The sequence below is a fragment of the Ochotona princeps genome, chromosome 15, assembly GCF_030435755.1.
Source record: "Ochotona princeps isolate mOchPri1 chromosome 15, mOchPri1.hap1, whole genome shotgun sequence".
Classification (NCBI taxonomy): Eukaryota; Metazoa; Chordata; class Mammalia; order Lagomorpha; family Ochotonidae; genus Ochotona; species Ochotona princeps.
Genome location: NC_080846.1, coordinates 26,448,457 through 26,463,891, shown reverse-complemented (window position 1 = coordinate 26,463,891; position 15,435 = coordinate 26,448,457). Strand labels below are relative to the sequence as shown.

Sequence of the window (15,435 nt, the reverse complement as noted above, 5' to 3'; positions counted from 1 at the left end):
ATGTCAGGGCGAGGTTACCGGTATGAGGAGTGTAAGGACTTAGCTGGCAGAAGCTGGCACTGGGGACTAGTTCTGTCGAGTCAAACTGCGGAACCACCCGAAAAGTGCATAAACCGGGACAGTGAACGAACCAGGAGGGAAATAATGGGTTCCCCCCTCCAGGGTCACTGCTCCCTCGGGAGGACATGATAACTTTGAAGGGGGTTGGGGTGGCTAGACAGGGCGGACCTCGACAACATCTGTGGGGGCTGGATGGCTGAGCTGGTTAGTCAGAACTAAGCTTTAAAACCTAGGGACAAATATAAGAGGTAAATGGGATGTGGGAAAGACTGGACTAGCTTGCTATACACATAGGCAAACCAGGATAGGGGGCGGCCTTGGTGGGGGATATTGTGGGTTGCCCCGACTAGGCCGCAACCCCCACTGGCTGACGCAAGTGCCGAGTACGTGATAGGCAGAACCAACGTAGTATGTAACACCCACTGGATCCAGAGCAATTCTAGTCCGAAAGCAAACCAGCCCAGGAATTGCACCTACAAGCTGATTGTGGAGATGACCAGCTGGACTCAAGAGAGGGCGGAGGACAGAACGGGTCAATCAACCATCTCAGATATATGTTGGCAGTGAAAACCGGGCGAATGAAGACTATATGATAGACAGTGTCAACCAGTGAACTCTACAACGACCTCATCGAAATGGGAGTGGCGAGGCTGGCAGTGATGCATAACTAGAAATATTAAAACCACCAGGGGTTGATCGCAGCTAAATAGTCTCCCCAAGAAGCTGTACATTCCATCTGGACAATATGCAGCTGGACTATGTGCTTAGCATCTGTTTACAAGAGAAGAATCTTGACTGAATTTGAACTGTAATGCTGCAACGGTGGGGGGGTCCACCGTGGGGGAGGGGCATGGGGAGGGGCGGGGGGAACCCCAGAGCCTATGAAAATGTCACATAATGCAAAAGAATTAATAATAAAAAAAAAGAAAAAAAAAGAGTTATTGGCTAAATTGTCAGTACTTAAGCTCATCAACCAATTTCTTATCGTTTATTTGCTCTTGTCCATCTTTTTGTGTAAAGCATTGTTCGAGGTGAATGAAATACATCAATGAATGAAGCTGTCAGAAGTCTCTATCATGAAGGTGAGATTCCATTGCTAATGAGGGGAACCAGGAAAACAGACAATGAACAACAGGCTTGACAAGTAATTCTTGGGGGGGGGGGTGTTAAAAATGACTGGGAAAGTGAAACCCAGAAGGAATGAATCTGGCGTAAGGGGCGAGGTTGCAGCTCGGATTGGTCTGGAATGCGAGATCAGTGTCACAGAAATGGATCCTGCCAACCCCCCTGGATAAGTGGCAACTCAGGGAGAGAGCAAGTCTGCATTCATCCCTTCTTTGAGGAAACAAGATCTATTAGAATATTAAAGATACATCTCATTCTTCTACATGTTTGAGTGCCGTTCCTTCCCTTGCCTTGCAGAACTGGAGAAGAAATAAATTATGAAAGAAATCAGATCTATAATAAGATGCGCTGCCTAATTTAAGCTCTGATCGGCAGCCTATTTTTCATTAGTTATCCCCTTCTACAGTGGGTGGAAGAAGAGAGCCCTAAATGTAATCTGCAGCCAAATTCAATGAGCACTTATTAGAACTTATTTGGCTAGCACAACTTTACTCAGTTAAAACAAATACAACATGCAGGAGTTTTTACAGAGTTAATTGCGTTGTAAAACGAACCATCGATACATGAACTAATTTTTAAAAGTAGCAAGCAATGCTAAGAATGAATCATGGGCGGGGAGGAGGAAGGTCACTACAATCTGAAGTTAGCCCAGGGTTTTCTGGAAAAGAGAGACAAGACTTTTGTAAAGTCTTGTATGGTGTGATACCCATTGGAAAAGATCAAGGACAGAGCAAGAGACTAAAAGGCATGCTCAAGAGAGAGAGGTCTGGCGGAGGGACCAACCATCTTAGCTTGGACGGATTCACCATTACACTGACAAATTAATAAGGGTCTGTACATGCCAAAGACATAGATGGAGGGCGTTACAAACTATTTTAGACAGATTGTGGTCACCTCTCTAGAGGAACACTACAAGAATCTAGTTATCAGAGATCATTCTGTTACCCTGCAGCTTCAGTAAAATTGAAATTAAAGATGGTTATTTCCACAAAACCAAAAGGTTCCTTCTTGTGTCTCAATTACATGGATATAGTCTACTAGCCTGCAAGAGTGGCCTCACATTTTTCTGAAGCTGTGGCCATCGATGTTGGACATGAGTCATGAGAAAGTTTAAATCCAGAGGCTGAGTTGGAGAGAGGGAGAGAAAAGAAACAAAGAGGGGATAGTGTAGAGAAGGGAGAAGCCTGCCCCAGGATGCGCAGGCAGCCTGCCATAGAATGCTCCCGCAGAAGCAGCCTGAACCCTTGCAGTTCTGTCGCAGGAATTTGGTTAACCAGCAAACAGCAGTTCCCAGTAGGGAACCTGGTCCATATGCAAGCCAAGATTTGAGGGAGTAGCTGGGTGGCTCTGTTGATTAACACTTTCTTCATCCCACCGCAGAGATTGTTAGGGATTGAGGCTCTCTAATAACCGAGGCCCCAGGCAACACAGCCTGCTCCCCCTCACAGCCGCTGTGAAGACCCGGATAACTGGAATTACAGTTTCAAACTCGCGAGTCCTGGGAGGGCCGGTGCTGGGCATGCTCAGTAGCCGCGGCGCGTCTGGGCTGCTGCTTGCAAAGCACTGGCGGCCGCGCTGAGGGGCTCCGGGCCAGGCGGGAGTCCACCCGCTTCCCCTCCGCCGCTGCCAGGCTCCCATCAGGTTGGGCCTGCGCTGCCCCTGCGTGCAGGGCTCCAGCCAGTCTCAGGTCCCCTCACGCACCGCCTCCTCGCTCTCCCGGGGAGGTGAAGCTCTGCTCATCTCTCGCGGGCGCCACGGACCGCTCTGCAAAACCCAACCGAGGACCTGAGAGCGAATCCCAGAGATCTTGGCAGAGCTCTTCGTAGCAGCACTTTGCGTGAAGTGGGGCCGTGGCAGAGTTGCTCCTCTACCTCTCCATGCTCACATCATGCGCAGAGCGCTTGGCTTCCTTGCTCTGTGCCTGTTTGTTAATCTTCATGCTGCAGGTAAGGAAAGGGGGGTGTCGGGCGTGGAGCTGGAGCTGTGGGTGAGAAAGCTGTACATGCTTAAGGACTTCAAGGAAAGCTTGCCTCGCAGGCAAAGTGGAAGAGCACCCCAGAGAGAAGGGGTGAGGGAATCATGCACCTGTTGGAAGACTGAGGTGGAAAACTTAAGCTCAAATCAGCCCTTCATTTTCCTTTTCTGTGTACAAATCACAGTGAATATTTTCAATAGGAATACAGTTTTGCCCCCTTTTCCCTTTCCATCATCTATTCTCCCTGCGCCTGTTTCTAGGCTATGACTTGAGTGCCAATTTTTTTTCAAGAAAGGGACAAGCCATCCTGCTGGCTATAACCTTTTCTACTGCAGCGGCTACATTTGGAAGGTCTCTTGGCTTAGCAAAGGCTCACAGGGGTGCGTTGAGTGTACCTGACAGACCACGTATCCGCCGCCAAAGATCTAGATACCTATGCACATCAACGATGCTGCTCTAGGCTCCTCTGGCTCCTGTTCTTGTCACTTGAATTTTTTAAACCAATGAGAAAAAGCAAAGGATTCAAAAAGGACCTTCTTTTTCTTTCAGCACCACGGTCAGCGTCAGCTGGCACAAAACAGAACAAAATCCAATGACAGTTTCAAAACTGAAAATCCTGGATTAGGCACTGTCCCCGGGACAGGTTTAGTGAGATCTGATCAGGAGTGACAGCGAGAATGCATCCAAATGTAAATAGATTTGATACCAAGGTCCATAGCATGTCTCGTGTGAAAGAAAGCTTTAGGAAGTATCTCAAATTTTGTGTGTGATTTGGCAACTGATCCTGCACCTTGAATACATAGCACCTTCCTGTAGAGCAGGGATTTGGACTGAATCAGCTATGATTTTTACACACATGGAACCAAAATAAAATATGGCAGAGGATTTTAGGAATCCCAGTGTGACTGCAGTTGTCCATGCAGTAGTGCCTTAACCCTCAGGTTTGCTAGTCATCTCATCACACATATTCATTCATTGATTCAGCTATCATTTACTTAGTGTATACTACATTCCATGTAAAGAAAAAAATGATGACTGTGAAATTACAATCCTGGTGGTATCTTCTCAAAAAAATTTATGTTCTTTTTGCTTTGTGTTCCTTAATGAGAATGAAATACAACCTTTTATTCAAGCCAAGGCTATTTTAATATATTGTTATTCTTTTACATTGTGGAGTAGTAGAGATAAAGTATAAGTAATTACATGTGTTAATTGTTATGATGTTATGTTGTGGATTTTTCAAAAATAATTGGTTGGTATCTTTTGTAAGCTAGCAATCAGGTATGCTTGGTTATTGAATTACTTGCAAATAGCTGTAATGTTTCTTTTTATTATCATATATATTTCTTTACTGTTAAGCTATTGTATGGAAACACACATAAATTTGAGTCTTATTTACATTGTCATTAAATGATAGCACTAGTATAAATATTCATTACTAAAAAAGTCTCATTTATTATCAAGTTTAATAATGATTTAGCTGACATACCATGCCTATCAGTGTAATTATTTTTCAAAAATTATTCATAAAATTTGAATATTATACTTAATGTACCTTGAGTAATTATATATTCAGTATAAATAAGCTCAAAACCAATAATGTGAGAAGCATTTCTAAGATATTGTAGATGAACATTTGAGATGAGGAAAATAGAGGACTTATTCATCGATAGAGAAACCCACAAGTCTGTAACCCTAGATTGTACTTGGAACTTTGCCCAAGAATATATGACAAAAGTCAAGGGACCTACCTCTATTCTGATCTCATAATTTATCAAAAAATAGAAAATAAGATTATGACTTCACCAATTTGAATTTAATAATGAATGCATTGGAGGTCTTTTTCTTATATCACAAGATCCTATTTAGGAATTAGTTGCATTCATATTAAATACAGTGGTTTCAATAAGTATTTTTTCATAGTAGATTGCAAGTTTAATACTGTGGTTCTCTTGCCAATTTCATTTTGAATGTACTTTAATTTTAAACAGTAATTTGTGGGTCACAAGCTGTCATCAGATTAAAATTATTCACAGTCCTCTAATAAACACTGTTAAGGTTTTTTAAAATCTAAACTGAAGCAAACACACATTTCTCCATCTGAACTCCTACATATTTGGGTAAAACATAGAGTAGCTTGAAGGAGAAAGACAAGAAGTCACTGATTTCTCTACTTGTTGAATGAGCTTGTTTTACAGAAAGCTCTCTTCTCAGAATAGACAGACTTAATAAAGAAGAGAAATGAACTGTATATACCCAGAACTCTGACAAGCGAATTGATCAAGTCTGGTTATAGCCAGAGTACCAGCAACTACTTCATGTTGACTGATCAGATGACATCTAAGGAAAATGTAGTGATGGCAGAAATTGGGTGGTAGGATATAAGGTTCTTTCTAGTCATTCTAGGAAGTGTTGTTTTCAGGTGGCCAGACCTCTAAACACAAGGAGGAAAGTTAGTTTCAACTTGAATGCCATTTCAAATTATTTGCCAATGTTTTCCTGAAAAGTGGAAAAAAGAAAAGAGAGATTCTGATCTCAAGTTCTGAGTGACTTAATAGGGAGAAGTACTGGAGTCTTGTTTGCAATGTTTATGAGCAGAAAAGGCAGGGAGAGGTGCAGTGTTGTTCAGTTGGCATCTCTGGGTAGAGTAACTCTAAGGGATTTCTGAGTACAGAGCGTGTTGGAGAAGGTGGACTGTTTTTACAATTCTCACATGAGAGCTATCTCTTTCCTAGTGAATATTTTAATAGGAAAACAAAAACTAATTTTAATCTATTCGTTTCTACTCAAGTTCTGGTAGAAAGGGTTGCTTCAAATATCTGTCTTTTTCTTGCTGTTGGCAATCCTGAACTGCATAAAGCCTGCCTTCAATGGACCTCCTAAACTGTCTGCTCACTCTGATGAACACACATAGTTTCACTAGTCTTCAGGAAGAAATGATTATTCTGTTTGGAACCAAGAGAATTTGGGAGATCCTCTGCAGGATACTGCTCTCCAAAGTAAAGATGCTTAAATCTTAAGATGTCACCTAGAGCTACAGAAAGTTTTTCACATACAAAACTTATAGTTTACACTAGGAGGGGATGGTAAAGGGGAGGTGCAAGTGTGCGCATTTAATATTGCACTGTACTCTCTAAGAATGTGTGATAAAAACTTTTATATGACCTACAAGAAGTGGAATCCAGTCCTTTTAGTGACCAAGCATCTCCTCCTCTTACTGTCTCTCTGATATCACTTTTCCCCACTTTGTTATTTTTCTTTCTCTCCAGCACACACTGGTCTCCATTTTCTTCCTAGAAGATGCCATGCACTCACCACCACATCTGCTGTGCTTATTTTTACTTCTTTGTCTAAGATATGCTTTCATGGCTCAATCTCTCAATAATTTTAGGTCTTTACTCAACTATTACCTTTTTAGTGATGCCCTCACTGGGTATCCTACTTAATTTTGTCATTGTCCCCCTACCTCCTGCCCCCAAAACTTTTGAATCCTATCTCTGTTTAGGTTATCTTCCCAGAATTCTTTCACAACCTGATCTACAACATATTGTACTCTTACTGTATCCTTGCATCCTTAGGGATGTAGATGATTGACTATTGTAATTATTACAATTTTATTGGAGATCTTCTTGTGCCTGGTGTCAGGCTTCAATGTCTTGCATAATCGACTCTAAAACTACATGTGTGTTAAATAAATAAGCACAAGCCACCGTTACTTAGAAAATGTTTCTCCTTTTTTCATTTAACTTCTTTTTACCTATACTTAACATGCTACTCTACTTTGCTATTTCCAGAACAAACTTCAAAGAAACTCATGTCTATAACACCATTATTGCACTCTCCAAATACCCACAACAACTGAAACAGGAGCCAGTCACTCCATCCACATCTTCCAGGTCTCCCACACAGGTGCAGGGTCCCAAGGCCATCCTCAACTGCTTTCCCAGGACACAAGCAGGGAGCTAGATGGGAAGTAAGGCTGCCAGGACATGAATCGATGTCTGTAGATATCCCAGAGCATGCAAGGTGAGGACTTTGCCATTAGGCTACTATGCCAGGCCCCCAAACTAAGGTTTTAATGCCATTTTTCCTACCAAATTTTGGCAAAAATATTAATAAATTAAATTACATTGCATTTCATCTTCATAACTATCAAGAGAAGGATTGATTTTGTTTCTGTCCACTCAATGCAATTTTACATATTTTACAATTTTACAATTTTACTTTTGCTTTACAAAGAAGTGGAAATGAGGCAGACAGAAAAGTTGCTTATAACATAGTCTGTATATGTGTGATAATTAGATATGATGTTATTTATAGAGTGGTTGTGCCTTGAATTTCTCCTAGATGAATAAGCATTTCTGTACAGTTTTCCCGTACTACTTCAGAACAGAAATGAGATTCAGGTGTTAGATGAGCACCACAATGGGATAGTTGTGCTCTAGGGAATGGACTCGAACCCTAACCTTGATTATGGATTTGTTGTCATCCCACTTGTAATTGCAAATTTCTGCCACCCACACATTCAAAATCAGGATGAATGCCAAATATAATCCAAGCTTCCCTTGATCCGCCAAATAAAAATAAAACCATCACAAACCATCCACAAAAAAATGAGCATTTGGATGATTGTGTGAATGTTCTTTCGGTTTATGTACAGACTGTCTTTATAGAAACATAGATTTTGGATTCCACACATTTTTTCTTATGAGGAATATGCTTATACATGTAGGATACAGACTTTTTATAGATTATAGAAAGTTACTTTTTATGAAATACGGAATTATAGATCAAAAGCCCTTTTGTTGCCATTGATGAAAAATTGTAATATGGATGTTATATTTTATGATAAATTTCTTATTAAATCTATTAGCTTGTGAAATCACATTCAAAAAGTTTTCCCACTAAACAGGGTATTTTCAAAGAGCTTATTTACCCCCATGAGTGTGTTTTTAAAATTGAAAGTACTTAGAAAAAATGAAATGCTTGAAGTTTACCAACATAAAGATTTTGAATAGCTTTGAAAAGGGAAGGTTTAATGATAAATTATTATTTTAAGATCAAATTCCATGATTATGCCTCATTATAATTAACTATAAATGTCTATTGCTGTAATGATATTTGCCACAGAAAGACAATTATATTGAGGAAATTAGTACTTCCCATTTAAAACATCTTTTACTCATCACAACTGTCTGGACTCTTCTCAGAATCAAATCTCATCTGATTTCAGTGTATTAAGATGTTGTCACTAAATCCGCAGCTGCATAGATCAAGAACAAAACAAAATTGATTTTTACCAGTAAACAACAATCTAGCTTTATGTGTCCAGTTGCACTGAAGCAAATGCCATTTTTTTCTTTCTCGGTGTAAGTCTAAAGCAATATCTATTTTCCAACTTAAACAAGAACAACAACCTTAAGAAAGTCCCCAAACAATTGGCTGTTTGGAAAGGAAGACTAAATGAATACAGTGTAAGAGCATCACAGTGACTTACTGGCTTGGACAGTGATATGGTGTAGAGTTTGACTCTATGGCTATTTCATCATAGTCGCTTTCCAGTTTATTGTGCAGACTATAGGGAAAATGAAGTTTATGCAGGAGTGCATACAATCAGCTCTCACCATGGAGCCACATCATAGTGAGTTAGACTGGAAGACCATCAATCAATTCACATAAAATTATTTTTAGTGATAAGCAATCTATTTGTGTGTTCTTGTCTCAATATAGTTTCTTTTTAAAAAATTTTTCCTGAAAGAAAATCACCTTTTTTTTTTTTTAAAGATTTATTATTATTGGAAAGCCGGATATACAGAGAGGAGGAGAGACAGAGAGGAAGATCTTCCATCTGATGTTTCACTCCCCAAGTGAGCCGCAACGGGCCAGTGCGTGCCGATCCGAAGCCGGGAACCAGGAACCTCTTCCACGTCTCCCACGCGGGTGCAGGGTCCCAAGGCTTTGGGCCGTCCTTAACTGCTTTCCCAGGCCACAAGCAGGGAGCTGGATGGGAAGTGGAGCTGCTGGGATTAGAACCGGCGCCCATATGGGATCCCGGGGCTTTCAAGGTGAGGACTTTAGCCGCTAGGCCACGCTGCCGGGCCCGAAAATCACCTAGTTTTAATGAAGCAGTAAAGAGAAAATTGCAAGAAAGGGAGGGATAGCACATCTTTAGATAAGGTTGGACAGGATGAGTTTAACAGGATAGTATATGTGAATTCATGCTGTGTGTCTAAGTACCTTTTAAGTATTGGGTATTATTTAGTTAGGGGATGGAGAGATAGCATGTTAGACGATTAGTTGGTGTCCTAGGGCAGTTTTCATTCCTTATGTGTTTAAATCCATGATAAATAATCATACATGCCTTGGATAGATTCCAGATTCCAACCTTTCTTTTTGGATTGGGTCTTTTCTGTGTGAGCCCAACCACAGACATAAGTATGCAGTGGACTGTGAAGCTCTAAAATATCCCCTTATCTCCCATCTCTCTGTGTTGCCTTACATGAAAGGCCCATGAAAGATGACTGTAGTGTTTTCAGCAAGTCCTTATTTAAATGAATGTAAATTCAAATTTCTCTTGCGTTTGCCTGATAGTGAGTAGAAATGTATAACTTTTATAAAAGCACCACAAGTCTGAAATGTCTGGTTACTGTTTTAATATTTTGATTGGCAGGTTGTCCCAACTTATTGTAGGGATCACTGCCCTAATTAATCTCTCAGGGATGCATAGATGGTAAGAAGTTTTAAGTGTGGGACCAGGGCTGCTGCTCATAGCTGTGTAGGTTTCCCGTCCATTATCTGTTACTCTGGCAACCCTTCTTATTTACAGAATAACTGATTCTCGCCTACCTACCTCTTGCAACCTATGGATCATTCAGCTAGACCATTGACCTCCAGGTCCATGTGGAAGGTTGATTGGTTTTGCATAAAGTGGGAAAGACAGGGCTCTGTGGCTATCAAAGGATAGTAAAGAGAAATATGAAAATTGAAAAAAACATACATTTGAGACATCAAATTCAGTCTCAGTCTCTTCATGGAACTACTCAACACTCCCATAATATCCAGGATGTTCAGCTACACCTGATCTGCAGAGTTCTTCCATGTGCTTTTTTAGCTCAGGTCATTTACTGTTGATTGCTTCAGTATGTCTCTCCTGCAGACCTACGCTTCACAAGCACACTCTAAATTCAATAGCAGAATTTTTTCCTATGGGTGTTCCCTTCTCCATATACTTCCAAATACACGGGGAAGCAGCTGTTTCAGTGCTTCTGCACATTCCTAGGCAATTAGGAGGCTCCCAAGGGAGATTATCTTGGGTTCTTATGGAACTCGTTCAACTGGGCTGGGCTCTTGGCATCCCTGGGTACCTCCTTATTTTCAGAGCATCACCATTTCCCATGGTGTCTCCCAGTTAGCGATACTTTAAAAACAATGGCTTCTCTTTTTTTTTTCATAAAATGATAAGACAACAAAGTTGACCTTTCTTGATGGTTCACTTTTTCAGGTCTCTTTAGAGAACAGCAATTCATACCTTTGTTCCATTCAGAAGTAAATGGCATTGAGTAAAACACTTGCAATGCCAAGTATCTATTTCAAGAGGGCACATAGAAGGCCACTTTGTTCTGTGCTTCCAGGAAAAATCAACATTGAATTTGAAATAATGAATTATAATGTACTCTAACTTGACATTGTAATTTCTGAACTTCTACAGTTCTCTTCCTTTTGTTAAACATGTATTCACCAATTATCAGAGTCATACCCGGAATGAAATTCCAAATCTGTAATTTAACGACCATCAAAAATTTATAAGTATTCTCATGTAAATGTTGCTTCTATTTAAAGAATTCTTTTAATTTAAATTTAGATGAATATGTTTGATAAGACACTTAGTAAATTTTATTTAAGAGATGCACTATTCTGTCAGTGAACATAAAGAATCTTCTTGCACATCACATACCAATTTTCTCTTTTTAAAAAAAGTATTTATTTTAGGGATAGAGTTACAACAAAAGAGGAACAGCGAGAGATCTTTCATCTTTTGGTTTACTCTCCAAATAGCCACAACAGCTGCAGCTAGGCCAGGCCAATACCAAGTCTCCCTATGTGAGCGGCAGGGGTCCAAGAACTTGAACCGTCTTCCACTGCTTTCTCGGATGCCTTAGCAAGGACTGGAGTGAAGCAGACAGCACTGTGATGCTCATATGGGATATAGGCTGTGCAGGCGGTGAGTTAACACTGCATCTCAGCATTGCTCCTCTGTCATTCTTTATAAAATTAGACTATACTCTGTTATTTTCACTCAACAAGTCTCTTAGGAAATCTCATACTAAATTTCTCTTGTGATTAGGATTTTTAAGTGTCTGTCTCCAGTCTTAAGCTTCCTTCTGACTTACACATGAATATAATTTCCTCTGAAACATTTCTACTCCCATGCATTAGATACAAACGAAGGGCACCATATATTTTCCCCCAAGAATTAAATAATTGTCTTTCAATATCTACTGCCAAAGTGTTTCCCAGAGATTTTTCTTTAATCATTTAACTGGTTACATTTGTTATTGAATTCAATATCTTGACACTTCTAGACCATCTTTGTTCCATTTCATTGCTACTACCTAGTTTGGGCTGCTACTCTGCTACCACCCAGGATGTTTTAGCTGAGGTGTTGAATCTACTCCTGTTACCTTTCAATCCATTTGATACATATATATTCTAGTATATATAAATAAATATATACTAGATATAAGATATCTATAGATATAAATAAATATAGATATAAATACACTAGATGCATAAATATTTAAACAATACAAAATTATATTTAATAGTTAATACATTTGTATATTTATTTTTATATTTAATCGTATACATTTATATTTAAATAATATAAATTTATACTAGCTAAATCTTTCATAAATACAAATTTAATCTTGCCATGTTTCCTTTAAATCTAAAAAGAGTCATTTCATCAACATTCCATTTCTGTTTACTGAAAGCTGTTTTAAATTTTCTGAAATCATTCCTGGGCCCGGCAGCGTGGCCTAGCGGCTAAAGTCCTCACCTTGAAAGCCCTGGGATCCCATATGGGCGCCGGTTCTAATCCCAGCAGCTCCACTTCCCATCCAGCTCCCTGCTTGTGGCCTGGGAAAGCAGTTAAGGACGGCCCAAAGCCTTGGGACCCTGCACCCGCGTGGGAGACGTGGAAGAGGTTCCTGGTTCCCGGCTTCGGATCGGTACGCACTGGCCCGTTGCGGCTCACTTGGGGAGTGAAACATCGGATGGAAGATCTTCCTCTCTGTCTCTCCTCTGTGTATATCTGGCTGTAATAAAATGAATAAATCTTTAAAAAAAAAAAAAGAAATCATTCCTAATGTCACTTATCTCTCTGTATTAGTTTCTCGTTGTTGTAGAACAAACTATCCTAAAATTTAGCATATACATGTGAGAAATGATGATATCTCTCAATTTCAGTAGATCATAAAACTGGGGATGGCTTAACTGAGTCGTGTGTCTCGGTCTCTCACAGGGTTTCAGTTTAAAGTGCTGACCAGCGCTAGAACCCCAGATGAAACCTCAAGTGAGGAAGGATTTGTTTTTCAGCTCATTCACATGGCTATTGGCAAATTCTGTTAAGGTTGTTGCACTGACGACCTCAATTCCTTGCTGGTTTCTGGCCAGACACCCTCTCCTCCAGCAAGACAACTTCACTTTATCTAAGTTGTCTAAGTAGGCCTGCTGGCAACACAGAAGCCAAAACTTCTTAAGCTAATAACATACATGATATCCTATCACATTTAACATATTCATTGGTAAGAAGGGACCAGTTTGAAATCTGAGTATTGTTTACAGTGATTGTCTATACTCTAGAGAAATTAAGTTTTTTTTTTCCACTTACTATTATTTGAATTCTTTACTTAATGATGGTGTTAAGCCTGGGATTGTGAAGTGAACAGAAAGTATGCCATTGTAAACATTGAAAAACAAAAAATAAGGAAGGAAGAGGGTGTGTGGAGTATGGGATAGGAAGGGGGATAGAGTTCCTAAACCTGTATTGTGAAACACATGAAATATGTTTGCATTATATAAATAAAGTAATTCAATAAAGTAATTCAATATATAAAAAAGGAAGTGAGTCCCAAGACCTAACCCATTCTCAGTGGCAGGCAATTACACAAGAGCATGAGTGCCAGTGGGTGTGGGAAGAAGCAATGTAAATCAATCCTTTACTTTCTTTTCTATAACTCCATGTCTGAATTTCTCCATGTTATTTTCTAAATGATTCCTTAAAACGCTACAATTTACTAATTTAGTGTTCAGGGATTTTACTCTTCTGTTTAATACCTTCATTAGCTTTCTTCAAATGGCAATATTTTTCATTTCTCTGATTTCAACTTGGATTGAAACACTTCTTTTTTCCTTAGTTAATTTTTATTTTTAATGTCTTCGGATGCTTTCATCAACTTAAAGTCTCAAAAACGTTTCCTTTATGGAAGACTTGATTACTGTGTCATTCTCATCAGTTTCAGGGCTTGTTGTAGGTCTCTTTAGGTCATCTCTATCTTCCTGCTTTGATCTGGGAATTTATCTGTTTCCTTGATGTTTTCCAGTTTGTTAACATGACAGCATACGATGAGCCTTTGTATTGCAGCAGTAGGCCACAGCGCCGGGTCTGACACATTTCTCTTTTAATGAAAACTATTAATTATGTAGACTTCCCTTTTAATACTGCTTATAATGTTTTTTCTTGTATCATATAAGTTTTGATATGTTGTGTTTTCATTTTCACTTATTTCAAGAAAGCTTTTTATTTCCTTTTAAAAATAATATCATTGACCCATTGATTGTCCAGTATCACGTTGTTTAATTTCAGCACATTTATGAGTAGTCTTTATTCTTGCTGATTTCGGTTTTATTCCTTTATGGCCTGAGAAGATGCATGATATGATTTCAATCTTTTAAGTTCGCTGAAAGGTGATTCGTGATCTAATACCATCCCAGAAGATGTTTCATGTACTAATGAGAAGAATGCGTATTCTTTATCTGTTGGGGACGTTTCCTCTAAATGTCTGTTAAGTCCATTTGCTCGATTGTATGTTTCAACTCTAATATGTCTTTATTGATTTTCTGTCTGAATGATTTATCCACTAATGAGAGTGGGATACTAATGTCAACATTATTATTGTATTGGAATCTATATCTCTCATGTCTAAATGTATTTCTGTACACACACATATGTATATGTATATATATGAGTGATCTTAGTGATCTTGTTTTGGATGCATATCTCACTCAATTGAACCTTTTATCAAAATACAATATCCTTCTGTATCTCTTTTTACCTTTTTACATTTTTCTAGTTAGAGATTGTTTTATCTGATACCAACATAGTTACACCTGCTTGCAATTGGTTTCCATTTGCCTAGCATGTTCAATCCTTTACTTCCCACTTCTCTGTATCTTGGTTTTTGAAGTGAACTTCTCGTAGGCGATATAAGTGAGGGCCTGGTTTTTCATTCATTCATCCAACCAAAGTCTTTTTGTTGGTGAATTTAATACATTTACCAAGGTTAGTATTGATAGATAAGAACTGATACCCGCCATTTAATTGATTAAATAATGATGTTACCTGCTCTAATTAGTGAATTACATGACATGTATTTCATGTTTACTTCTTTTTCAATATTTTTATTGTTATTATTTTCCATGACACTGCTTTGTAGGTATGAGAATTCCTCCACGCAAGCCTCCTTTCTCTCTCCCCATTCTCCACCACCCCACACCTTCTCCCCCATATTTTTACAATAGTATAGTTCTGCAACTGTTGCAAGTCCAAGATTCTGCTATTTAAGTCTATCATGGCATTGTAGATATTGGCAGTAGTATAAAAAAATCTAGTATCCTATCATCAAGTATATTTAACAGTTTCATCAGGAATTCTCCCTTTATTCAGATTGTGAGATGCACACTGCAACATATATTCACCTCCTGGTGTGCTAGTCTCCATTATACAGTTTATCTTACCTATATATCTATTGATCCTGTATTTTTCACGAAGGTGGCTTTGTATCAGACAGAATATATGATATTTGTCCTTTTAGAATTAGCTCTTTTCATTGAGCATAATGTTCTTCAGTTAGACTACTTTGTTCCAAATGATAGGATTTCATTCTCTTCAATGGCTCTATAGTAGTAGAGTAATGTACTATAGTCTCTTCAGTCATTCCTCTTTTGACAGGCATCTGGATTGTTTTCATGTCTTCACTATTGCTGATTGTGCT

The 15,435-nt window shown here is 39.1% G+C and overlaps 1 protein-coding gene across 1 annotated transcript in view; it reads left to right on the top strand.

Annotated features, from left to right (window-relative positions):
• Window positions 1-2,764: 2,764 nt before the first annotated feature.
• PTPRR (protein tyrosine phosphatase receptor type R) overlaps window positions 2,765-15,435 on the top strand; it is a 218,430-nt gene continuing 205,759 nt past the window's right edge. Inside the window, exon 1 of the mRNA XM_004583029.2 lies at window positions 2,765-3,131. Within this exon, the coding sequence (XP_004583086.2) occupies window positions 3,074-3,131 (58 nt within the window). The 5' untranslated portion in view covers window positions 2,765-3,073. The remainder of the gene's footprint in view (window positions 3,132-15,435) is intronic.